Source organism: Hippocampus bargibanti, linkage group LG02, assembly GCF_051943395.1.
Source record: "Hippocampus bargibanti isolate YZ-2025 linkage group LG02, ASM5194339v1, whole genome shotgun sequence".
Lineage (NCBI taxonomy): Eukaryota > Metazoa > Chordata > Actinopteri > Syngnathiformes > Syngnathidae > Hippocampus > Hippocampus bargibanti.
The window spans coordinates 10,959,141-10,981,928 of record NC_142735.1 but is presented as its reverse complement, the minus strand read 5'-3'; the positions used below and the strand labels follow the sequence as shown (position 1 = coordinate 10,981,928).

Below are 22,788 nucleotides of genomic sequence, written 5' to 3'. Positions count from 1 at the left end.
TCCCGCTTGCTGGAGACTGTTGCGTTGTCTGGCTAGTTTACATCACTTGACTTATTGCATAATCACAAAAAAAATTGGCCCTTTTCAATGAAATTTCAGTCAACTAAATGTCATCTACTTTTGATTTGATGCCAAAGTCCTCGTAATGAATACTCACCATGAAATGTGAAACAACTCTGTCCTATTCCATTTTGCAACTGAAAACAACAGGCATTTAATAAGAGTAGGATCATTTTTGCACAATGCAGCATTTTAATGTACCAGACAACAACACCACCAAATTAACCCTTCTCGGCACGGACGTTCAGAAACAATAAAACAAGTTCCAAATTTCCAAGCACAAAAAGTCTACTTGCTCACCAAGCCAACAAACACGTCTTACGCACGCTCTACCGCATGGTCGGCCAGTCATTGACGGCTACCAAAGAAAGGTATGATGAATCCAAGCACAAAAAAAAACGTATAAAGTACTAACTACATGCTATGTAATCTCCCAACAAAGGCGTGGCAGTGCTGAAATAGTGATTTTTTTTTTGCACAGTACAAGCATAACATGTCGAATACAAAGTTTTTTCAATGTCTGTGGATGATGTGCAGAAGTGGCGGTACAAAACTCATGTAAAATACTTTTAGCAAAAGGGAGCAGAATGGCTCAGTGGTAGAGTGGTCATTTCCCAACCCAGAGGTTGGTGGTTTCAACCATATCGAAGTGTCCTTGAGCAAGACATCGAGCCCTCAGTTGCCCCTGATGTGGTGTCATCAAAAGTGTAATGCGCTTTGAGTACCTGAGGTAGAAAAGCGCGATATGAGTGACAGCCATTTACCATTTAAGAGAGCTTGTAGACGTGAGGCGTGAAATTCAAGCCAGTGACAAAAACGCATGAGTGTGTGTGTGAGTGTGTGTTTATATGTCCTAGTCTACAGCCTCTCAAAGCTGATGGAGCAGAAAAGAAAGATGGCGTAAAGCAGCATGAGCCAAAGGCCCAACCTGTGATCCAACTTCCAGCGGTTCAAATGGACGCACAGGACCTGAAGTGAGAGAAAAGCATTCGGTCATTTCTTGTCATTGGTAGAACTTGTTTGAGATGGATCTAATCTCGGATGTGCTCACAGTGAGTATAACTGAAGCCAAGAGCAGGATAACCGAGTAGACCAGGCCCCTGCTGTTGATTGTCACCTAAAGAAACAAAAGCATTGAATCATTAACAGCCACAAAAAAACGGCAAGGCTACGTAAAGCTAACATGATGACGAACAAAATTACCGTATTTTTTGGTGAACGGTGTATTTTCATACGTTTTCCGTGGATAAGGCGCACCGATTAGGTGAATGAAAACGGTTTTCCGAATATAATATATAAATATATAAAAGTTTTCCAAATATTAGGCACACCATACTATAAGTCACTACAGTAGAGGCTGAGGTTACGCATGACTTCTTTCACACGGGTGGAACCGGCAATCGTTGCGAGAGCTGCTCAACATTACTTCACATATAAGGTGCACTTATGTTCAATCGCAGGGTCATCTTTCGAAGAAAATGAAGGCTTTTGGGTGTGCCTTATACACCAGAAAATATGGTAAGCTACCGTCTGGTCTGTGCACAGTTTGCACATACAAAACTATAGTAATTAACAAATAATAACATACATTTGGTGAAACACACCCTTATAGTGACCAACAGGCACATGACAATCAACTTCACGTAATGGAACGAAAAAGCAACAATTTACTTCTCTGAAACATTATTGGGGCCAAGCAACGTTGTGCTTGTTTCACATTATGAGCTAACGTAAGCTGAACGTGGTGCTTTTCTCTGCCTGACAAACGTGTTAAAGTGAACGTTAGTTCATTTTTGTTCAAGAGTAAAATGTTTCGTTCGACTTCTCAGAGAAAGGCCAGCCAAAATGCGGTCAAGTAGCTGATGTTTTAAGATTTTGGATTTAGACTGTGGCGATATTCTTTACATATGAAGCAGCCTACTTTGCAATATGCCCTAGTTATGAATGTAGTTATCCCTTGCTTTCTGCAATGAAATGCTGAGAAATAATCAGACTTCAAAGAATACCCCCCCGACGCCAAGGTAGAAATGGGCTTGATATAACGTGCAAGCTTACCACAGAGCCGTAGCTGACAATGAGTGTCCTCAGTGCCCAGGGGAAGCCCAGACCCAGCAAAACATCAAATATATTACTGCCAATGGAGTTGGACACGGCCATGTCGCCTAGGCCTGTGGGAAAACACCACAGTGAGAAAGGGAAGAGGATTCGTTTACAAAACCTTGACGTGGCTTCACAAGAATTGAAGAAACACATAGCTCAAGTATCAGATTAGGGCCTCGACCTGATTTTGAGTTGGCAGAGAAAACGCTAACGCTGCAACAAGAGCTGCGCTTATGAAACACACATTCATTTTGTCCGTTTTGGGATTCAGTAGTGCAAGAGTGTCAAAGTCATTTTTACCGCGGGTCCCATTGTGGTTAGGGTTTTATTCTCGGGGGGCGGTTATGAATTTGGGGAAGCCATTAGCTGGCTCAGATCCCAACGATTTCAATAATTTACTTCCAATTTCTCATCTTCCATTCATCGCTAAAATTCTTGAAAAAATGGTTGCCTCCCAGCTTGACTCTCACCTCACTCACGATAACCTTTACGAACAATTCCAGTCTGCGCCATAGTACTGAATCGGCCCTCATAAAAATGACTAATGATCTTGTCATGGCAGCAGATGCCGGTTCACTCTCTATTCTCATCCTTCTCGACCTGACCGCAAGTTTGACACAATTTCTAACCCAATCCTGCTCAACAGACTTTCCACTCTAGGCATCACGCACACCCCACTTCGCTGGTTTCACTCCTATCTCACTGGCCACTCACAGTTTATCCAACTTACCTCCTTCACTTCATGGTCCTCTCCTGTGTTTTCTGGTGTGCCCCAATGGTCTATCCTAGGGCCCGTTCTCTTTATTAGTTGCCTTCTTCCCCTTGTCAATATTTTCCGCTAATTTGGCATTCACTTTCACTGCTTCGCGGATGACACCCAACTCTACCTCTCCTGGAAACACCTCTCTTCCACCTTCATCCCTTTCACTTTGCCTCTCAGAAATTAAATCCTGTTTTTTCCATAACTTCCTCAAACTAAACAGCGAAAAAACTGAACTCCTTGTCGGTACCAAATCCACCCTACACAAAGCAAACAGTTTCTCTCTCATCATTGACAGTTCAACCGTGTCCTCCTCCCTTCATGTCAAGAGCCTGAGTGTCATCCTCGATAGCTCACTATCTTTCCCCCACTTTCCACCTCCGTAATATCAATTGTCTCCGTCCCTCTCTCACCCCTCACACTGCTGCTATCCTTATCCACGGTCTTGTCACCTCCCATATCGACCATTGTAACGCACTTCTTTTCGGTGTCAATTAAAAATTTCTCCATAAACTCCAACTAGTCCAAAATTCCTCAGCCCGGGTCATCACTAAAAACCCCTCCTTTCACCACATCACACCTGTCCTCCAGCAGCTCCACTGGCCCCCTGTTAAATTTTGTATTGAATTCAAAATACTTCTCTTTACATTTAAAGCCATCGATAACTTTGCCCCCCATCTGTCTGACCTGCTTCAAATTTCGTTTGCCTCTCGGTCCCTCCGATCCTCATCCTGCCTCCACCTCTGTGTGCCCTCTGCCCGTCTCACCACGATGGGGTGCAGAGATTTCAGCCGCTGTGCTCCCAAACTCTGGAACTCACTTCCACCCAACATCCGTAATATTGCCTCCCTTCCTACTTTCAACACCTCAAAACCCATCAGTTTAAAATTGAATTTATGGTCTAGTTCAGGGGTGGGCAAACTTTTTGACTTGCGGGCCGCATTGGGTTCTAAAATTTGACAGAGGGGCCGGGCCAGGAGCATTTGGAGGGAGTGTTTGGGCCGGAAATACTAAACCTAAAGCATTAAAGGACAACCGACGCCTTCGGACAAGTTATGTCCATAATTTATAAAATCACTTCAAATGACTGACTGAGTGTATTTTACAAAGATTCCACAGCATATAGATATAGTTTACGTTTTAAGACTTGCGCTGAATATTCATGAAGTCTTGTTTTCGAGTTGATGACGATCCCCATGTGATGTCATGTTTGGACCGCCCCTGACCGAGAAAGCGACACACAATGCATTTCGGGTACTTTGTTTCGTCTGAAAACTTCGTGTTGATCCGTGTTGATGGCGAAATTAGAAGGAAAACACATAAATAACGCCATGGTGAATCGTTGTGTGTTGCACCAAGACAACTATTTGATATTCGCTGACACAAATTCCCATCTGACAAATCAGCCCATTTCCAACGGAGCTTGGGCGCAATCTTCTGCATTTTCTGGGTGCTACATTGCTGTCATTGACGGCTCGAATTGACATGAGAGGACTCCTTGAATCAATTGCAAACATTTATGCTTTCCTCTTCAGAACTATTTGAATCATATTCATAACTGGATGAGTAAAGAGAAAGCATCTTCTCCGAATCTGAAGCCATTGTTTTGATTCTCGAGCAAGGCAAGACGTCTTGGCGTGACGTCACGAACAGGGAGGTGGGACCTTCTGAAACTGGCCATTTCCGGATGCATTTTGAAATCATTTTTATTGGTGTTTTTCATTTAACTAAAAATATCAGCCTGCCTGATTTGGGTATTTTAGATGCTATAAAACGTTTTTCTGATGTCAGTGGGAAACAAAAAAAAGGTGCTGGTTGTCCTTTAAATGTAGTGTGTACAAACCTCATAGCACAGTAAGAACACTACAACCCACTGTCAACTGTCTTTCAAATGTGAAAAATATCCCTGATCAGTTAATAAATTTGTCTCAAGGAATATGGCGTTTACATACTATTTCGCAGATACTTGGAGGAGGAAATGGAAATAGATTAAAATAACATATGCACTGTGATTTATCAAGATTGCGTCTGTTTTTAATAAGTTTTCATTGAAGGGGCAAAGTTAAAGAAATCAACATTTATTGAAAAAAGGAATCACTTTCAACATTCAAAACATATTATTACACAACGAAATATTCAAGCTCAATAATACCTACTTGTGTTAAATTCCGCCAAATCATAGATGGTTTGTCCTGACCGCGCGCTCAACAAACTCCTCACTGACGCTCGCGCCTTCACGCGCAAACAATACACGTGTACCGTCGCCGAGCACCCAAACCTGCAGTTGAAATTTGCATACTCGGCACGGCAGCCAATCAGAAGCCTGCTTCTTTCTTCCGGACTTTCGCAAGCGTTATAAAGTCGTGCAATTGCATGTCATTTTCCAAAATAGATGCACAGAACCTCAGCCCAGAAGAAAGATTCAAAAGAAGCTAACAACATATGTGACGCTAAAAAAACGTAAATTTACATTAAACCGTGACTGTAAAGTGTACGTGAGACTTATGAAAGGGGCTTAGTGGCTCGTAGAAAGCAATGCAAACGTTGCATTGTGCACCGAAATGACAATTGACTACTGCAGCAAAATCTACAGCCATGCACATTTACCGTAAATTAAGCAAGGTAGCATTTGTAGTCGGTGCATTCTTGATATAAAAAAAAACTTTATACTTCGTGACAATGTTTTTTTAATGTGATTAGTTGTCTGATTGTGCTTCAAGTTGTGAAAATTGGGCCAGGCAACTTTTCAGTTATTTGCCCTGTTCTTGGCTAACTTTTTGTCATGAGTTTTAGAAACTGTTTTTACTATAATTTGGGCAAGTTCGGCGGGCCGGATTAAAAAGCCTAACGGGCCGTATGTGGCCCGCGGGCCGTAGTTTGCCCATATCTGGTCTAGTTTCATCTCATTTATCATTTTATTTATGGTTTTATTGTTCTGTGTATTGTTCTTTTAATTGTAAAGTGTCCTTGAGTGTTCAGAAAGGTGCTTGTAAATTAAATGTATTATTATTATTACTATAGAATGTTTAATCCCTTCCACATATTACATATAGAGCACACAGCAAATTAATCGATAACAAGTTTTCAAATTTGAAGTAAAAAATAATGAGTGTTATTGTGGTTTACATACAACAATTGGAAATCTCTTTCAGACTTGAGCAAGTATCATGGCACTTGACATGCTTGATTTGCTTTCGCGGGCCGAATGAAATGTTGTGGCGGGCCAGATTTGGCCCCAGAGCCTTGACTTTGACAACTGCACAGTAACATATCACCCAGTGTGCTGTGTTGTTCGGGATGCGCACCTCGTCGTGCAACAATAAGGCTGGCCATGCAGTCGGGTACGCTAGTGCCGGCCGCCAGGAAGGTAATACCCATGATGACGTCTGGAATTCCAAGAGTGTAGCTGATGATGGTCACCTGGACAGAGAAGAAAATATGGCAAAGGCACAGAGAACTGGAATGGGCTAACTTCATTTTTGACTGTTTAGATTTGTCAACTGGAAGGCAATCGTTTTAAGATGGGTGGAAGAGGTTAACTCACTCACTGCCAGCCGATGTGCAAAAACGTGTCGACTCCAGTGCCAGGGTTTTTGTCATTTTCACTCAAATTGCAGGACCCACAGAATATTGAGTTTTAGGACTACATAAACAGTCAATGCACCGTAAGAAATCTTAGACACTATTCTTTCATCAAAAAAAAAAGTTAATTCCTAAGTTATGTGGGTCTGGAGTTTGAGCTCGAAAAGGGGGTGGCTGTCCAAAATACAATACAATACATATATATTGGTTTATATAGCGCTTTAACAACAGCTGAAGCTCGAACAAAGCGCTAAAATGGACAAAAGGCAATGGACAAAATTCTGACCTTTCGTGGGAGGTAAAAAAACCTTGCCAGAGGTGTCGCCAGCGCTTTATCGGCACCTTCGCAAGAAAAAATAAAACCCATACACATTTGGAAATGGCGGTCCATGTCACACTTTTCAATTCCGAAATAAATTCAGGAATGGCAGCGTATGAGTTAATGTTCATCTTATCGATCATGAAATTACAGTAAAGTCTCGTTATATCGATATTCTCGGGAGTCGGAAAAAATATCGATATAACCGGACTATCGATATATCCGATCCTGTGGCATGTAAATTTTTTCCTTGCGTTCATAGAAATAGTACTGTAATAAGCAGTACTATCGATCTAACCGATATCGATATAATGAGACTTTACTGTATATCGGTCTTCAAAGATTTCTTAAAAAAAAGCTCTAAAGATGGGCAACAGTGCTTTAAAAACTGCTGCACAATGATAAAAATGTAATTTGCACGTGCATCTAAGGACGGAGGTGGGTGTTTCGTACCATCCACACCATGAGGTAGGAGAAAAGGGCGATCCACAGTGTGGAGGTCAGGAAGGTGAGCAGGTACCAGCGTTCCCACTGTGGTAGGTTGCAGTCGGGCACCGTGCAGTGAAGCAAGAGACTCACCGGCCAGGAGAACAGCCACTTTGCTCGCACACACCCACCATCTGACATCATAGTCACACACAAACACACATCCAGAGGCATGATTACAGATTCATTCATTGACATTGCAGACCAGATATTGAAGCCATCAAGTGCTCACTTGGCAAGATGAAGGGTTTGAAGGGAGCGTTGTCATCATCGTCTGCGTCCTGCTCTTCCTCTTCCTCCTCCACTTTGGACTGAGCAGCTGCGCCTCCAACCTCCCTCGCAGTCTCCTTTGCCTCTCTTCTTCCCACGTCCAAAGCCTGGAAGTCCGCCTCGGCAAGCGCCCCGTTCTCTCTTCCACATGACCCGCCCGGTCCACATCCATCATCCCCCGCGGCGCAGCCATCTTTGGATTCCACCTGAGCTCGGACCAGTCTCTGCCTCTGTAGGGGGGTGACGACACCCAGGTACATGATGAAAGAGTCTGGAACACTAAACGAGCAGCTGCGGGGTGCTTGGGGTTAGTTCATGTTGGGGTCAAACAGCTGACAAGTAGAGAAGCAGATATGAGACACATGCACACGTCATCACTGTAGAGCAAATTAAATATGGAAAATGGTGAGGACAGATGCAAGGGAGAAGAAGAACGGATCACATTGTAAAGAGAGTTTGTTAGCGTTTCTGTATTTTTAATGATGTGATAAAAGGCTTTATCAGCCTTTGGATGAAATAAACTGGGGTCTTGAGTTATGGGTGCCCTTACTTATATTTTTCCAAGAAAATATTGCCTGTGGAGTGCACATGAAGTATGGTGGCTCTGTATAGTCAAATCATTTGACAAAAAGCGAAATTATTTCAAATGAGGCTTCAAGCTGTTTCATGCCACTGCCATTTCAAGTTTATTGTCAGACGAAACATTTGCCTGCTTGCTAGATGCTAGCACGCAATGCAAAATCCATCAACATATTGCATCCATGTGTGTTCTAACATTGCCTTTAAACCTTTAAACGCAAATGCATCAACATACAGTGTTACCTCGGCTGGCGAAGAATTTATTTTATGAACTTTTTGCCTTACGAACATTAACTGCTCCCCCCAACCTGAGAGTAGGGACCTATCATAGCTGTGTCCGGCGCCTCCATGTCTGAACATTAGGGATATATAAATAGGGCCGATACGACCAGTCAGACTTTAGTTCGCTGACGAAGCCTCTTGGATAGTCCGACACCTTCAAAAAAGTACAGATGACGGCTGAAGAAACCTTCTCATCGATGGACCACTCCTGTACGACGGAGATCTTACACAGACTTACGAACATTCAATTCGCGAGAATATAATTTTGGCAAACGAACTAGTTTTCGGCAACCAAACCACAAGGAGCGCCACGGTGGCCGGCGGACTAGTTTTCGGCGGAAGAACACCAAACCACATGGTCGAAGAGCGCCACAGTGGCTGGCGGACTAGTTTTCCACACTTCCTTTGAGTGCAGATGTGCTTTGCTAGCGAGTGGAGTTATTATGGGACCGAAAAAGACCCCACAACAGGCTCGTGTTAAGCCAAAGAGGACACAAAAGAAAATTACGGTCGAGTAGAGGAATGAGATGATCGAAAAAACACGAACGAGGTGTGCGTTTGTGTGACTTAGCGTCCCAGTATGCTAAGTCGACCATTGCTACATGTGCCAAGGGTGTTTCTGTGTTGTCGAAGCAATGGTGTCAGGCAACAGAAGAGGTTGAAAAACTTCGGTTGATTTGGATTAACGAAAAGCAACTAGCAGGGGACCGTGTGAATGAGGATATTATTGCTGAGAAAGCACGCCAACTTCACTCGGATATTATCAAGAGGCAACTACATCAACGACCATCACAATGGTATGTAATTCTTTAATTCCAGTACAATAGCACATTTATTAGACATAAAATAAGGTATATTTTGTGTAGTTTTAAAGGACAACCAATAACATTTTTGTGTTTCCTAACTGACATCAGAAAAACGTTTTATAGAATCTGAAATACCCAAAACATGCAGGCTGATATTTTTAGTCAAATGAAAAACACCAATAAAAATGACTTAAAGTCTTCCAAAACCACTTCAAAATGATCTGAAAAAGTTTCAGTTTCAGAAGTTCCCGCCCCCTTGTTTGCGACATCACACCAAGAGGTCTTGCCTTGCTCTCGAATCAAAACAATGGCTTCAGATTCGGAGAAGATGCTTTCTTGTTACTCATCCAGTTATGAATGTGATTCAAATAGTTCTGAAGAAGAAAGCATAAATGTTTGCAATTGATCAAAGAAGTCCTTCCGGGTCATTTTGAGGTGTCAGGACTGATGTGTAGCGTCCCAGAAAATCCACAAAATGGTGCCCAAGTTCCGTTAGAAATGGGCTGATTAATCTGCTGGGAATTTGCGTCAACTAGAATCAAATCATAGTCTTGGTGCAACACACAACGATTCACCATCATGTTATTTATGTGTTTTCCTTCTAATTTCGCCATCAACACGAAGTTTTCAGACCAAACAAAGTACCCAAAGTGCATTGTGTGTCGCTTTCTCGGTCAGGGGCGTTCCTGACGTGACGTGACGTCAGGAATCGTCACCAACTCAAAAACAAGACTTCCTGAATATTCAGCGCGGGGCTTAAAACGTAAAATATAGCTAGATGCGGTGGAATCTTTGTAAAATATGCTCAGTAGAAGTCATTTGAAGTGATTTTACAAATTATGGACACAACTTGTCCCGAGGCGTCTGTTGTCCTTTAAGGCTTATTTAGTAGACGATTATGTTTTATGGGCAAATGGGAACAGATTATTCTCATTTTTAATGGTTTCGTATGGGAAATGTTTGGCAGACTAATTTTTCGCCTTACACAACCTTTCTGGGAACCAATTGAGTTCATAAGCTGAGATATCACTATATTAGAGAAAGACCATATTAAAAATACACACACACACAGGATCACAGGGCTGTATTATTTATTATCTGCAAATAAACAACAAACTGCATCGTGATGAGTCACTTGCAGTAGTTGAGAAATTTATCTCGATTGAGATCTACATGGGGCCAGTATCCAAGTCACACACACACACACACACACCACCATGAGGAATGATTCATGATGCACAACGTATTTCATTCTTTACGATGTATTTAATGATGTTGTTCCCATGCTAAGAAGCAGGTCCCAATATTAGGGGTGTATTTTCTATTATGGTATTAAAAGGCACATTACAAAAATTTAATTTTTAGGCCGTGGGGGACTGGAATTGCATTCATCCATTCTGAATTACGAGCATGGTCATCGAATGCAAGAGATGGGCATTTTACCCTATTTTGCCATTTCGGTGGCCATCCGCGACCTGAGTACATTTTTGTCTTTGTCTCTCCCTTTTTAATGATCGCCTCTGTCCTTTTAAAGTTCTTTGGTCCCAGTCTTGACTTGACAATTTGTATTTTCTTTCTCCATTTAGAGTTTACCTGAATGGCGACAACATTATTAGTGCATCATCAGCTGGAACCGTTGCTTTTCTTTCCATCTTCAATTGATTTTATCTTTACTACAGAGGAACGATTTATATGTATTTTGTGTAAGCAAAAGTGCATCATCTCACTATGCCACTACATGGAGTTTGGAAAAGGGTGCAAGCCATGTAGTGTACCTCATTGATGACCGTGCATCCCGCCATTCGCAGGCGGGTGTAGGGGGGGAAATGCGAGGTGATGAGAAGGCGGAGGCTTGCCTCTGAGAAAGTGAGCTGGTGCGGGTGCTGGTTGAGCAGCTCATCCACCATCATCACCCCGGAGTCCTGACCGACCACAGCGCACGAGTCTGAGTCAAGATGGCGGCGGAAAGTAGAGGAAGGTATGATGTGCAGAAATCAGAGAAAACATACTCTACAGCAAGGGTGTCAAAGTCATTTTTTTGCCACGGGCCTCATTGTAGTTACGGTTTCCTCTCGGGGGGCCGTTATGAATTTGGGGAAGCCATTAGAATGTTTCATCATCCCCACATATTACATTTAGAGCGCACAACAAATTAATTAATAACTAGTTTTCAAATCTGAAGTCAAGAATAATGACTGTTATTGTGTTTTTCATACCACAATTTGAAATTTGGGTTTGGAGTTTTTCACACGTTTGATTTGCTTTCGCGGGCTGAAAAAAAATGATGTGGCGGTCCAGATTTGGCCTTGACTTTGACACCTGTGCGCTACAGTGATGTCAGTGATTATAGCTATGAGTTTTTGCCTCATGATGTCACCCACTCGATTCGTAGGAGAACATCAATACAAAGGTCAAACGTTGGGAATGTTGCCGTGAAGTTCCACGTCAGAAAACAGAAACTTGTGAAACAGTCCTGTAACATTTAACAATTGGAAATGTGTATTTGAAAAGCCTTGAGAAAATCACATTGAGTTCACCTGTCATGGTTTGAATGCATTTAAAGTTCGCTTTGAAACTTAAATATCCCAAACTTTTTGACAGTTGTTAAATATCATACAAGCTATACATGTACACCAGGTGTGAGAATAGCTTGATGTAGTACACATCAGCTAGCAGAGTGTACAGTTGTTTTCTTTTTGCATTCCCTGACCGGCAGTGCACTGTAAGCCAAGCTGAGAGGAAAGTGAGACTGAAATCAGCTCATCGGTGCGACCGCATCAAACAAGCTTGGAGAAGGCGTTTGAAGTAGAGGAACTGGCTGACGTTTCTTTGCGAGCTCAAAATAGACACGTCTAGGTATATCAAGAATTTACCATGTGTGGCTTTAACTTATTCACAACTTTATATAAGAATTGAAAATATGGCGTAGAGCACCATTCCCGAATTTGTTCGGGTTTTGTTTTTTCTTGTTTGGGTGCCCACAACTGAGCGAGTTTCTTGTTCTGTAGCCACAAAGGGACATAAGTCTTCTTGTGCCGGTCCCAAGCCCGGATAAATACAGAGGGTTGTGTCAGGAAGGGCATCCGACGTAAAAGCTTGGCCAAAACAAACATGCGGATCATACCTCTAAACATGGAGGACACTGATTTGCTGTGGCGACCCCTTGAAGGAAAAAGCCGAAAGGAAAAGAAGAACGCGCTAGACATGGCCTCTGGCACTGTTTTTTCCCTTCCACAAGGGGCAACATTTCCCTTTTTTCCATTTTAGCGCTTTGTTCGAGCTTCAGCTGTTGTTAAAGCGTAATATGAACCAATATGTATGTCTTGCATTGTATATTGGACAGCCGCCCTCATATCAAGATCATATAACGCCAGACCCATATAATTTAGGAATTAACTTTTTTTCTGATGAAAGAAGAGAGACGAAAGTTTCTCACGCTGCATTGAATGTTTATGAAGTCCTAAAACTCAATATTCTGTGGGTCCTGGAATTTGAGTGACAATGACCAAAACCCTGGCACTGGAGTGGACACATTTTTGCACATCGTCTGGCAGTCAATTAGTTAAACAATAGTCCAGGTATACTTTCATTGAGGATATTATATTCTGGCATGGTCAAGAACTCCAAAAGAAAAATATATTATTTAATCACACAAATGACATACCGTTATAATATAGTATAATAACGTCAAAGTCCTAGGTATTGGTTAATGGGCGGCACTGGCTCCAGTATCAATTGATATCAAAATTTCAGGTATCGGGCAGCTCTACCACCCACCTGATTTACAAAAAAAACTTCCTTCACAGTGTCATGAGCAAAGAAATACTTCTTCTTCAGTCTCTTTGCAACCCAGTCACGAAACGCCTCATGGGCTGGTCCCATGTGGTGCAGTTCTATTTCAGTCTAGTCAAACCTCCATGGCGGCAGCCTCAATTGCGTCACTGAATGAACTGATATGCTTGCATTTGGGCGAACATACCGGACTTCAACGGGACATTGTCGGCATCACAGTCGCCGGCACTCCCCACCGCCGTTGCACGTCGCAGACCACTCAAACACGGTTGACCTGCCTTGCTGCAGTATTTCTCGGCCAGGTTGCACAGATAGCCATTGAATCTACACATGTGCGCACACAAACGCACACACACACTGTTTCAGATGGCATGGAGGTTTCATATTAACATTTTCAGGGACATCGGTTAGTACATCTCATCAGGTTATCAGGTTACAGGGTGCATGAAAGGGTTAAGAAGGAAATTAAGAAGTTTAAACTCACTTCATAATGATTATATATGTTCCATACATGGAGATCAGTATTATTGTTTCCCACCTGCAGATGCACACATACACACATTTCGAAATACTACCATGTAGATGCGATATAATGTAATAATTGATGTCCTACCACTGCACTTTTTCATCATAGATCACCTGCAATTTCACAAAAAAAAGATAACAAGTTGATGATGGTTGAATTAACTTGCCTAGGTCAGGGGTGCCCAACCTTTTTTGACCCAAGACCTAATTTCCAAGCAGCCAACTTACTGCGATCGACTTGCACATGCATGCATACGCAAACACAATGGCACATATGCATAACACCCATGCCGTGGTGATCGACAGTTATGACGAGCCCTAAGATGAATGACACACAGAAAAATAGATGCAATACAAGTCCAAACCTGTAAAAAGGAAATCACTGACTACCTTAGTGTGTTAAGGGCAGAAACATCACCATTGCAACTTGAATCAAACAAATTTGGAATGACAATAAACAAAAAAATGTACTGTATACACCCCAACATCACTGATTGCTGGCTCCAACGTTAGATGGCTGACCGACAACAACTTCCTGTGATGCAGGTCATGCGCTACTATAGATTAAATGTGACTTTTTTTGTTAGTATATCTTTTGTGAGTGTGAAACTGAGAGGATGCTTAGGTTACAGTGAACACTAAAACAAAAAATAATACTAACGCCTACACACACAAACACACACTACTCTTTTTTTTCTCATTGGTTGTGACACCTATGGAGGTCAAATTGTGACCAGTCCGCAGACTATAAGGGGGCTGCAATCGAGTGGTTGGGCACTCCTGATCAAGTACATCCTTGAGATAAAAGACATTAACTGAGGTTTCTGAGCAATGTGCCTCACCGCAATGAGCACAATGATGGACAAGATGTAGAAGACAGCATCGCGAAACAACGGCCACCAGCTCAGAGAAATTGGCTGTAGAGAGAAGACCCACAAATTGTGGGACCCACAATTCATACACAAAAAACATTTATTTCTCAGATCAAGCAAATATGATCTTAATTGTGTATTTGTGTGTGCGTATGATGTGTGTGTGTGCCTGTGTGTTTGTAAGACCTGTCCTGCGAAGATGCCACAGATCCCAATGATGACCAGGATGTTAAAGACCGCCGAACCCACAATCGTTCCCACACCGACATCCCCTTTTGTGATAAACACTCCTGAAAAAAATCATTAAATGATGAAATCACTATTCCCAAAGTATTTTTTTTTTATTTATTTTGTTTTCACATTGTCTCATTCTTCACATGTTTTAGCATTCCATTCAACTAAGGGTCTACTACAGTCACAAATGCAGTAATACTACTGCAGCTCGACACCATGACATCAAGTCATTAAAGTGTTTTTACAATCAATGCCATCGAGCCCGAGGTCAAAATCCAAAAAGAGTTGTGTCTGTAATATTTTCAACCAATATCATTGGGAACTCAAGAGTGTCTTCAAAAACACTGATGTCTTTTAAAGCATTTGCTAGTCTGACAACAGTGAAGCAGGACTGATCTGGGATTTATTCGCACAATGAGCAGAACCCCCGGGATCAATTGTGATGTGGGAAAATTGAAAGGCAGACTGTGTGGAAACACGCTTAATTATTTTCACTGCTTGAATCGAATCAAACCGGTTCTGAGCGGCACTCTAAAAGCAAAAAATTACTCATTTCTTCACTCCAATTCTGTAAAGATTTCTTCGGTTTCTTTTGGTGCACCCACAACCCCCATCCATGTTTATCGAGTCCAAGACTGATTTTTTTTCTTGCTTGTATGTGACCTTTTTGAAACCATGTTTATCTTCTTATCAGATCAGTGTTGTATGTTTTTTTCCTCATATTTCACTGGAATGTAATCATTTCCGCATGCTTTTATTTTAGTTTTGACAGCATGTATGTGTCTCTGTGTGTGAAGTACGGAGTGATAAATTGCCCATTAAAAATTAACACTGAATCAGAATATTCAAACTTAGCATCACCAAGAAATGTTTGACGGGCACTCATATCTCAACGTAACGGATGTCCTGCTGTATGTGTCAAGTGCACCTGCATGAAAGCGCAACAGTGTTTGTGTGTGTATGGGAATATTTGGCTGGCTATTGAACTTTAAATTTCATTGACAATAAAGTGCAGTTCAGCAGTGTATTAACGTCTTTGTTACTGTGCTGTTGGCCTCTCATGCTGTCACAAAAGCATAGAAAAGGATGGATACTTGGACACAGGACGGTCGAAGACTGGTTTGCTTAGGGCTAGCTAGGATGACGCTAGTATAACACAGTAGGTTGGATTTTAGACAGGACCAAAGGGGGAGAAAAAAACCCACAACAAACTCTGGATTCTGTTGTTGGCCAGGGTAAGGTGCAGAATGATAAAAGTTATTTTCAATTATAAAGAAACACCATTCTCTTGGACGGTGCACCGCTTCTTAAATACACTAGCATAAATATGGACAATAGAGTGTAGACAAATTGTTATGTAAGTGCACTATGTTTACCATCATGCTGGATTCTTCATCTTTTTTAACGATGTTGTTGTTTTTTTTTGGAAGAGGGGATAAAAATACAGTTAATTTAAGTTGATTTGGAAGTGCTTGCTTCACCAAGATGTTTGCGTGTACAATCCTTTTCTTTTCTATTCTGCAGCTTCTCTGCTTATGTTCTGACTGCTTGGAAAGCTCAACTTTGTCCAAGCTTAATAAGAGAAAAAAAACATAAAACACACACATCTCCAATAAATATCCATTCAGGAAAGGATAAAAGTCTCCAAGTCAGCTCCATCCGTGAATAACTAGACAATTATTAGTCCGAATGGGGTGAAGCTGCTGATGATTGGTTGCAATATGCTGACAGGATACGATTGTGTTAACTCCAGAGTGAGTAATAGACGAAATGAGTTTTGGACTGACCAATCAAAGAAGTGAAGAGCTCAGGGGCAGAGCTCCCGGCGGCCATAAAAGTTGCCCCAGCCACATCCTGGCTGAGTTGCAGGTTCTACAGTACAGCAAAGGAGGCTCATTAAAGGTGGAATATTTTGATTTTTTTAAATGCTTTTCACAATGCCTAAGCATAACCAATCACAATAAAAATGCTCTCACACCTCTGAGACTTTTTCCAGTGATGGCACAAAATAAACATCACACACAATGGCAAGTGCGTGAAACATGTAGATAGCCTGCAAAGATCAGAGAGGACCTCGTGATTTCTGAAGAAACATCATGAGATTCTTCCAGCGTTCATCTCAGCATGCCGTTTACTCACACAGAGCACATGAAGAACAACTGCTCCCTGTCTCCGCTGCTCCAGTGTAAAAATGTCTTCGGGAAACTCACTGATGGCTGAGCGACAGACAACAACAACAACAAACAGTGGACTATTAACCGAAGCATTAATAATTCAGTTATTCAGTGTTTCAACATCAGACAGAAATTCAGAAAATTCTAGTTTAAACCTGTTTTTTGCAGCAACTTTCTCACCAGTTCTTTTTGTGCAATCTCCTTCACGAGATGCCCAAAGAAGGACTGACAAAAAACCACTTTGGGGAAAATGTGATCAAGTGTATGACTAAGCTGCTTTACCCCAAATTAGCTTCCTGTCATATTTTTTCTTCTTACTCTCCATTAGCACTTCTACCATCTTTGAGACTTTTGTCAATTGTGTTGCTCACTTCCAAAAGGCGCAATGTTGCACTTCTACAGTGTCCTTCCCTGATAGATGTGACAGTCAAATCGAGTGAGACAGATTTGACTTTGGACAAATAAGTCATTCTGTGTTCAAACCCCCCCTCTCTCTGAATTCACATGTTGATCGCCTCCGAGGAGCTATTTGCAGATAATTTTGCTATTATGGGACCGAAAAAGACCGCACCACAGGCTTGTGTTCAGCCGAAGAAGACAAAACAAAATCACAGTCGAGGAGAAGAAGTAGATAATTGAAAAACACGAACGAGGTGTGCGTTTGCGTTATTTAGTGGCCCAGTACGGCTATGCTAAGTCAACCATTGCTACCATTCTCCGCAAACAGAGTAGCCATCAAAGGTGCGTCTGTTGCAAAAGGTGTTTCCGTGGTGTCAAAGCAACGGCCTCGGGCAATCGCAGAAGTTGAAAACCTTCTGTTAATTTGGATTAACGAAAAGCAGTTATCCGGCGACAGCGTGAGTAAAACAATTACAGTAAAGTCTCGTTATATCGATATTCTCGAGAGTCGGAAAAAATATCGATATAACTGGACTATCGATATATCCGATCCTGCGGCATGTAAATTTTCTCCTTGCGTTCATAGAAATAGTATCGTAATACGCAGTACTATCGACATAACCGATATCGATATAACGAGATTTTACTGTATATGCGAGAAAGCACGGCTAATTCACGCCGATATCGCCATGCGGCAACCTGGAAGTTCGCCGCTTATTGAGGATTTTAAAGCCAGCAACGGATGGTTCGAGAACATCTGAGGGTGAGGAGGAGGAGATGGCATCAAGTGAGCTCATCAAGACAATGTTGACAAAGTGGAATGATGTGCAGGCTTTTATCGAGCAGTTCCATCCAGAAAAGACTGTGGCTATCAGAATCATCAACATGATGAACGATAATGTGATGCCTCAGCTTCGTACGACCTTACAAGTCATAAAGCAACAGGTGTCAATTCAGAGGTTTTTAATCGGCAAAAATGATGAGGAGTCTCCAAAGAAGCAAAGAAGAAAAGCCACACCAGAGGTTGAGTTACCAACAGTCCTTATGGAAGGTGCCTCTCCGTCCATAAGCCATCAACGAAAATCACAAAGGTATATAAAACTTTATTTTACAGTAAAGTTTATTTCTTTAATTACAGTCCTCGTGTAATGTGCCTCTCTTTCCAAACAGCAAGTCCGTCTGACGTCCGACCTCCAACGCCATTCCATCAAGCCATCAATGACCATCACAAAGGTAAATAAAACGACTTTATTTTACAGTAGTTTATTTCTTTAATTTCAGTCCTTATAGAATGTGACTGTCTTTCCAAACAGTAATTCCCTCTGACCGCCGACCTCCAACGCCATTCCATCAAGCCATCAATGACCATCACAAATGTAAATAAAGTGACTTTATTATACAGTGCAGCGTATTTCTTTCATTACAATACAATAGCACATTTATTATACATAGACTAACGTATGTTGTGTGTAGTTTTTAGGCTTATTTAGTTGAAAATTATATTTTATGGAAACCTAGGAATGGATTATTCTCATTTTAATGGATTCCTATGGGAAAAATGTTTTTGGGATACACACTTTTCGCCTTACACACTCTGTCTGGGAACCAATTAAATTCGTAAGCCAAGGTCTCACTGTATCTCGAAAAAAACCGCCCCACTACACGAAAACACGATTAGGTGATGAGCTACTAATGAAGAGCTTCTATTCAACACAGAGTCCAACCACAGAAGCATCCATCAGTTTCTTAGCAACCGCAGCCCTCATAGACTACAAACACTATGTGAGCCTCAGTGTATCAGTTTTTAATACTATGTGGATGTTGTGGTACTTGGCACACTCTGTGGTGGGCACATGATTTGCCAAGAAACAGTCCACACAGTGAGATATGATAAAAATATTATTTGTGCATGACCTTGTCATTCAGTGCTTTGAATATTAAAACCCAGATATGAATCACAAGGCATTGCGAAGAAAAATTGTCTCCTATTGTCGAGAGAAAATAATTCTCAAAATGTGGTGCCGTAGATGCACTCTCTCGCTCGACCCACCCACCCCCTGCCCCTCTCATAGTCGGAAAAAAATGTCTCAAAATCAACAATCTCACACTACCCACATGTTAGGGATATTTCAAGCCAAATTTGGGGGAAATGTAAGAAGTGATATTATGTTGACAATTTAGTTGAAGGGTGCATTTGTGATTTCCTCATCTCAAACAATTAACTCAAAAAAAACGGAACAACAATGGTGGGTACACCACATCAAAAAATGGGAACATTCTCAACAACTCATCATTGTCACGATTTGCAAGGTGGTGGTGGACCCCAAAAATTTAGGCAGGAAGAAGGAGCTGTGTGTATTTTACAATTTTTTTTAAATTTATTAAATAAATGTATTAAATAAAGTCTGCAGGAACAAAATCTCCAACAACAAAGTCATCAGAACAGAAAGTAGCAAACAAAAACATGAGTAAAACATAAGACAAAACAAACCTGACAGGGTTAAACAAACAATGACCCGACACTGAATGGTCGTGCCGGGTGTCCTTTTAACTGCCATTGATTAAAACGACCAATACCTATGAGGCTGCAGGCAGGGTCTTTCAGTGCCAGCCATTGGTTGCAAATCGAAACATGACAACGACCTCTCATGATGTTCACGAGTTGACTAATGGTCTGCTCAGGCATGACTTCCTTCCCTTCTTGAAGGGCAGCTCACAGAACAATGAGATTCTGGGTGGAGAATTTCGAGAGTCTACACGACAACTCGTCTGATCCCAAAGTTTTCTATAGGATCTAGGTCTGGGGGTAAAGTGCAGGTCGTCTCATTTGAGGTACACCACTTTCCAACAGTCGTTCCCTGGTGATGTGACCTAGATGATCTGGAGAATTGTCGTCTGTCAAGACGAAATGAGGCCCACATTGTTTCGTGAATTAATGTTTTTCAGGCAGCATGGTCTTGTCAAAGTGGAGGTGAGGTCTGAATTGACTGGACATATTTTCCCAGACTGCAAAACCACCCCCAAGAGCTTGTCTGGCGACAACAATGACTGATTCAACGCACTTTCCTCGAGGTCTCCAAGATCACCAGTGGCCATCACATCCAGTCAAGGTGAATCGAGCTTCATCACAGATAAGGTAAGGTAAATGCTTGTTGGCCCATGTGAGACAATGCAAGTCATCTAGCACGATGACCCTAAAGTCCTTGTTCACAATATAGGTCATCAGGATGAGGTGTGACTAAAGGTCCACCCCCACCTCTTTATGTGTTTCTTCCAGTCTCCGATGATTGCAACCATCTGATGACATTCTGTGAGACTCTAAGCTCGGTGGCCACCCCCATCTGAGAACGTTTCAAGCATCAGAATGGCAAGGTCCTGTTAATGCATCATGGTCTCATGATGTCAAAATGCGAATAGCATAATGAGGATGACTGTTTAGACACAAGCTCTAATTTAAGTAGGACATTCAATGGTTGATTCAAGGAGCATACATACACCTTTTGCAAAAAGTACAGAAACACATAACAGTTGAACATGTAAAGTCAAAAGCTTTGAGAAGGTTAGATGAAAAGTCAGGGGTAAAATCAACTGGGCTAAACAAACATCTTTTGAGTAATACTTAGGTCGATGAGAGGGTTTCTTCAGCCGTCATCTGTACAATTTTGAAGGTTTCGGACGTTTCGCCTCCTATCCAAGAGGCTTCGTCAGCGAACTAAAGTCTGACTGGTCGTATCGGCCCTATTTATATAACCTTCAAAATTGTACAGATGACGGCTGAAGAAACCTTCTCATCGATGGACCACTCCTGTACGACTGAGAGCTTACACAGACGTAATACTTAGGTCTAAACCTAGTTTATACATTGTTAATAGTAACCCTCCCGGGTTCACAGTTAGACCCATAGCAATGCGCTTAAGAAGGAAAATGGTTTTGTTTGGCAATCTCTGGTGAGTGACAACATTTGCAGTCGTCAGTCAGACATTGTAATGCCTTGTTGCTTTGCCCGTCAACTGCTCTTTGACATTGTCATCGAGTTATTCAGGGAAATGCCTGGGCGCCGTGTAGCAATATACCATTCATATTCAGCCGAACAGTTGTTTGGGTGGCCAAAAGAAAAGACTAGGGTATGGAAACAGACCAGAAAATTGTAAAGCAGAGTTTCATTCCTGCAAAGCCAGTGAAATCATTGATGAGCATTCTTTCCAGCGCTTCTGTTTTCTATCGGCTGGCGAAAAGAAAGTAGGTGTGTTGATCAATGATTAACTTTGACTGTTATTTGTGAAAACATAATTCCATCATTTTTCTTACTTTGGATTTTATCAAAATACTTTACATTTCATCTGTATGAATTTTAGGCTTATCCTGAAATTTGCCGGATAAGCCAAGTACCCCGAACATTTTGTACGAAGTAAATAGGTGGAGTGAGGGAGCGAGGGAGGGAGGGAGGGAAGGAGGGATAGATGGATCGGCGGATCGATAGATAACCGCATCATTTTTTTTATTCACACTTACCCCTACTACTGTATTTCAAGGTTATATCTTCATCGTGTCATTTTTAAAACAGGAGAGAACGATTTACCAGATTTAGCAGAGGGCTGTAAGGATTGATTGCTGTCATCTTTCGGTAGGGCGACCTGTTTTTTGGATAAGATGACATCAACATCCCCAGAGTGTCGACGAGATTCTATAGAGAGGAAGCTATTGTTAACACACATTGATCACATATTGTTGTTGAGCGCTCAAAGCATGCGTTCAGTGAAGACATATACAACCGGAATATTTTATCATGGATACGAGGAAATTGTAAAGAGCACCTGTAACATCATTCGGATGCAACACCCAGGCAGCTGCGAGCAGACCGAGTCCACTGACGCAGAGCCGGGGGAGGAGCGGCGTGTGCCTCGGTCTGCTCGGCACCTTCATCTCGCCCGCCGACACCACTCGCCGGCCTTTTGACACTCAGAACATGTCGCGGTTCATTCGCGTGTCGGAGATGCTCTTCAGCGTGCACAAACGAGACAAAACACAGACAGTTGCAATAGATTTAGGGATATCGTCTTGATTGATGATCGTTTCTCTTCCAGGGGATAAGGAGTCAACAGGCTCGCCCCGTCAGCAGCATTTCAGCATCCGACCCAGATGGAAGCAGTTCGGGTCCACCTGCCCAGTCCAAACGTTAACCGGCTCGGAGACAAAAACGTCAAGGAGTCCTCATATTTGAATTTTCATGTCACAACGAAATCGGATTGTCGGCTAATGCCGAGAAGGGGAGCGAGGGAAGGCGGTTTCATTAAGCGATTTGCACATCGTGCCACTAGGGGGCGCCGTCTGACTCGCAGCCTTGAGAGCGTGGATGATGACTTCCTGTTTCAGTTATGAGCTGAATAAACGATACCTGAATAAAAATCATCAAATCAGGAATTTTTCAAACAAAAACAAACAAGATAGTCCACGTGATAAGACTGTCATGATACAGTACATATCGTTCAATGCGATGGCGCAAGGGTAACACAGCAGCGCAGCCAACGCGCTCGTAAAAAAATTGACC

General features: G+C 42.0%; 1 protein-coding gene across 4 annotated transcripts; it reads right to left on the bottom strand.

Annotated features, from left to right (window-relative positions):
* Nucleotides 1-229: 229 nt before the first annotated feature.
* LOC148901530 (sodium/potassium/calcium exchanger 3-like) lies at nucleotides 230-22,598 on the bottom strand. Of its 4 annotated transcripts, none has more exons than XM_088988859.1 (18): nucleotides 22,055-22,596; nucleotides 21,820-21,924; nucleotides 16,807-16,883; nucleotides 16,646-16,720; nucleotides 16,455-16,539; nucleotides 14,620-14,723; nucleotides 14,404-14,478; nucleotides 13,650-13,675; nucleotides 13,521-13,574; nucleotides 13,224-13,360; nucleotides 11,020-11,189; nucleotides 7,540-7,807; nucleotides 7,275-7,441; nucleotides 6,226-6,340; nucleotides 2,116-2,228; nucleotides 1,112-1,177; nucleotides 989-1,029; nucleotides 230-785 (listed from the first exon to the last, which is right to left on the bottom strand). In XM_088988859.1, exons 1-18 carry the CDS (start codon nucleotides 22,161-22,163, stop codon nucleotides 668-670), a joined length of 1,905 nt encoding a protein of 634 aa, XP_088844985.1. In that variant the 5' UTR covers nucleotides 22,164-22,596; the 3' UTR covers nucleotides 230-667. The 4 variants fall into 4 exon arrangements, with proteins under 4 accessions (XP_088844985.1, XP_088845002.1, XP_088844993.1 ...); XM_088988876.1 differs by having other exon boundaries at nucleotides 11,101-11,189; nucleotides 22,055-22,584; XM_088988867.1 differs by having other exon boundaries at nucleotides 230-1,029; nucleotides 22,055-22,585.
* Nucleotides 22,599-22,788: the final 190 nt, after the last annotated feature.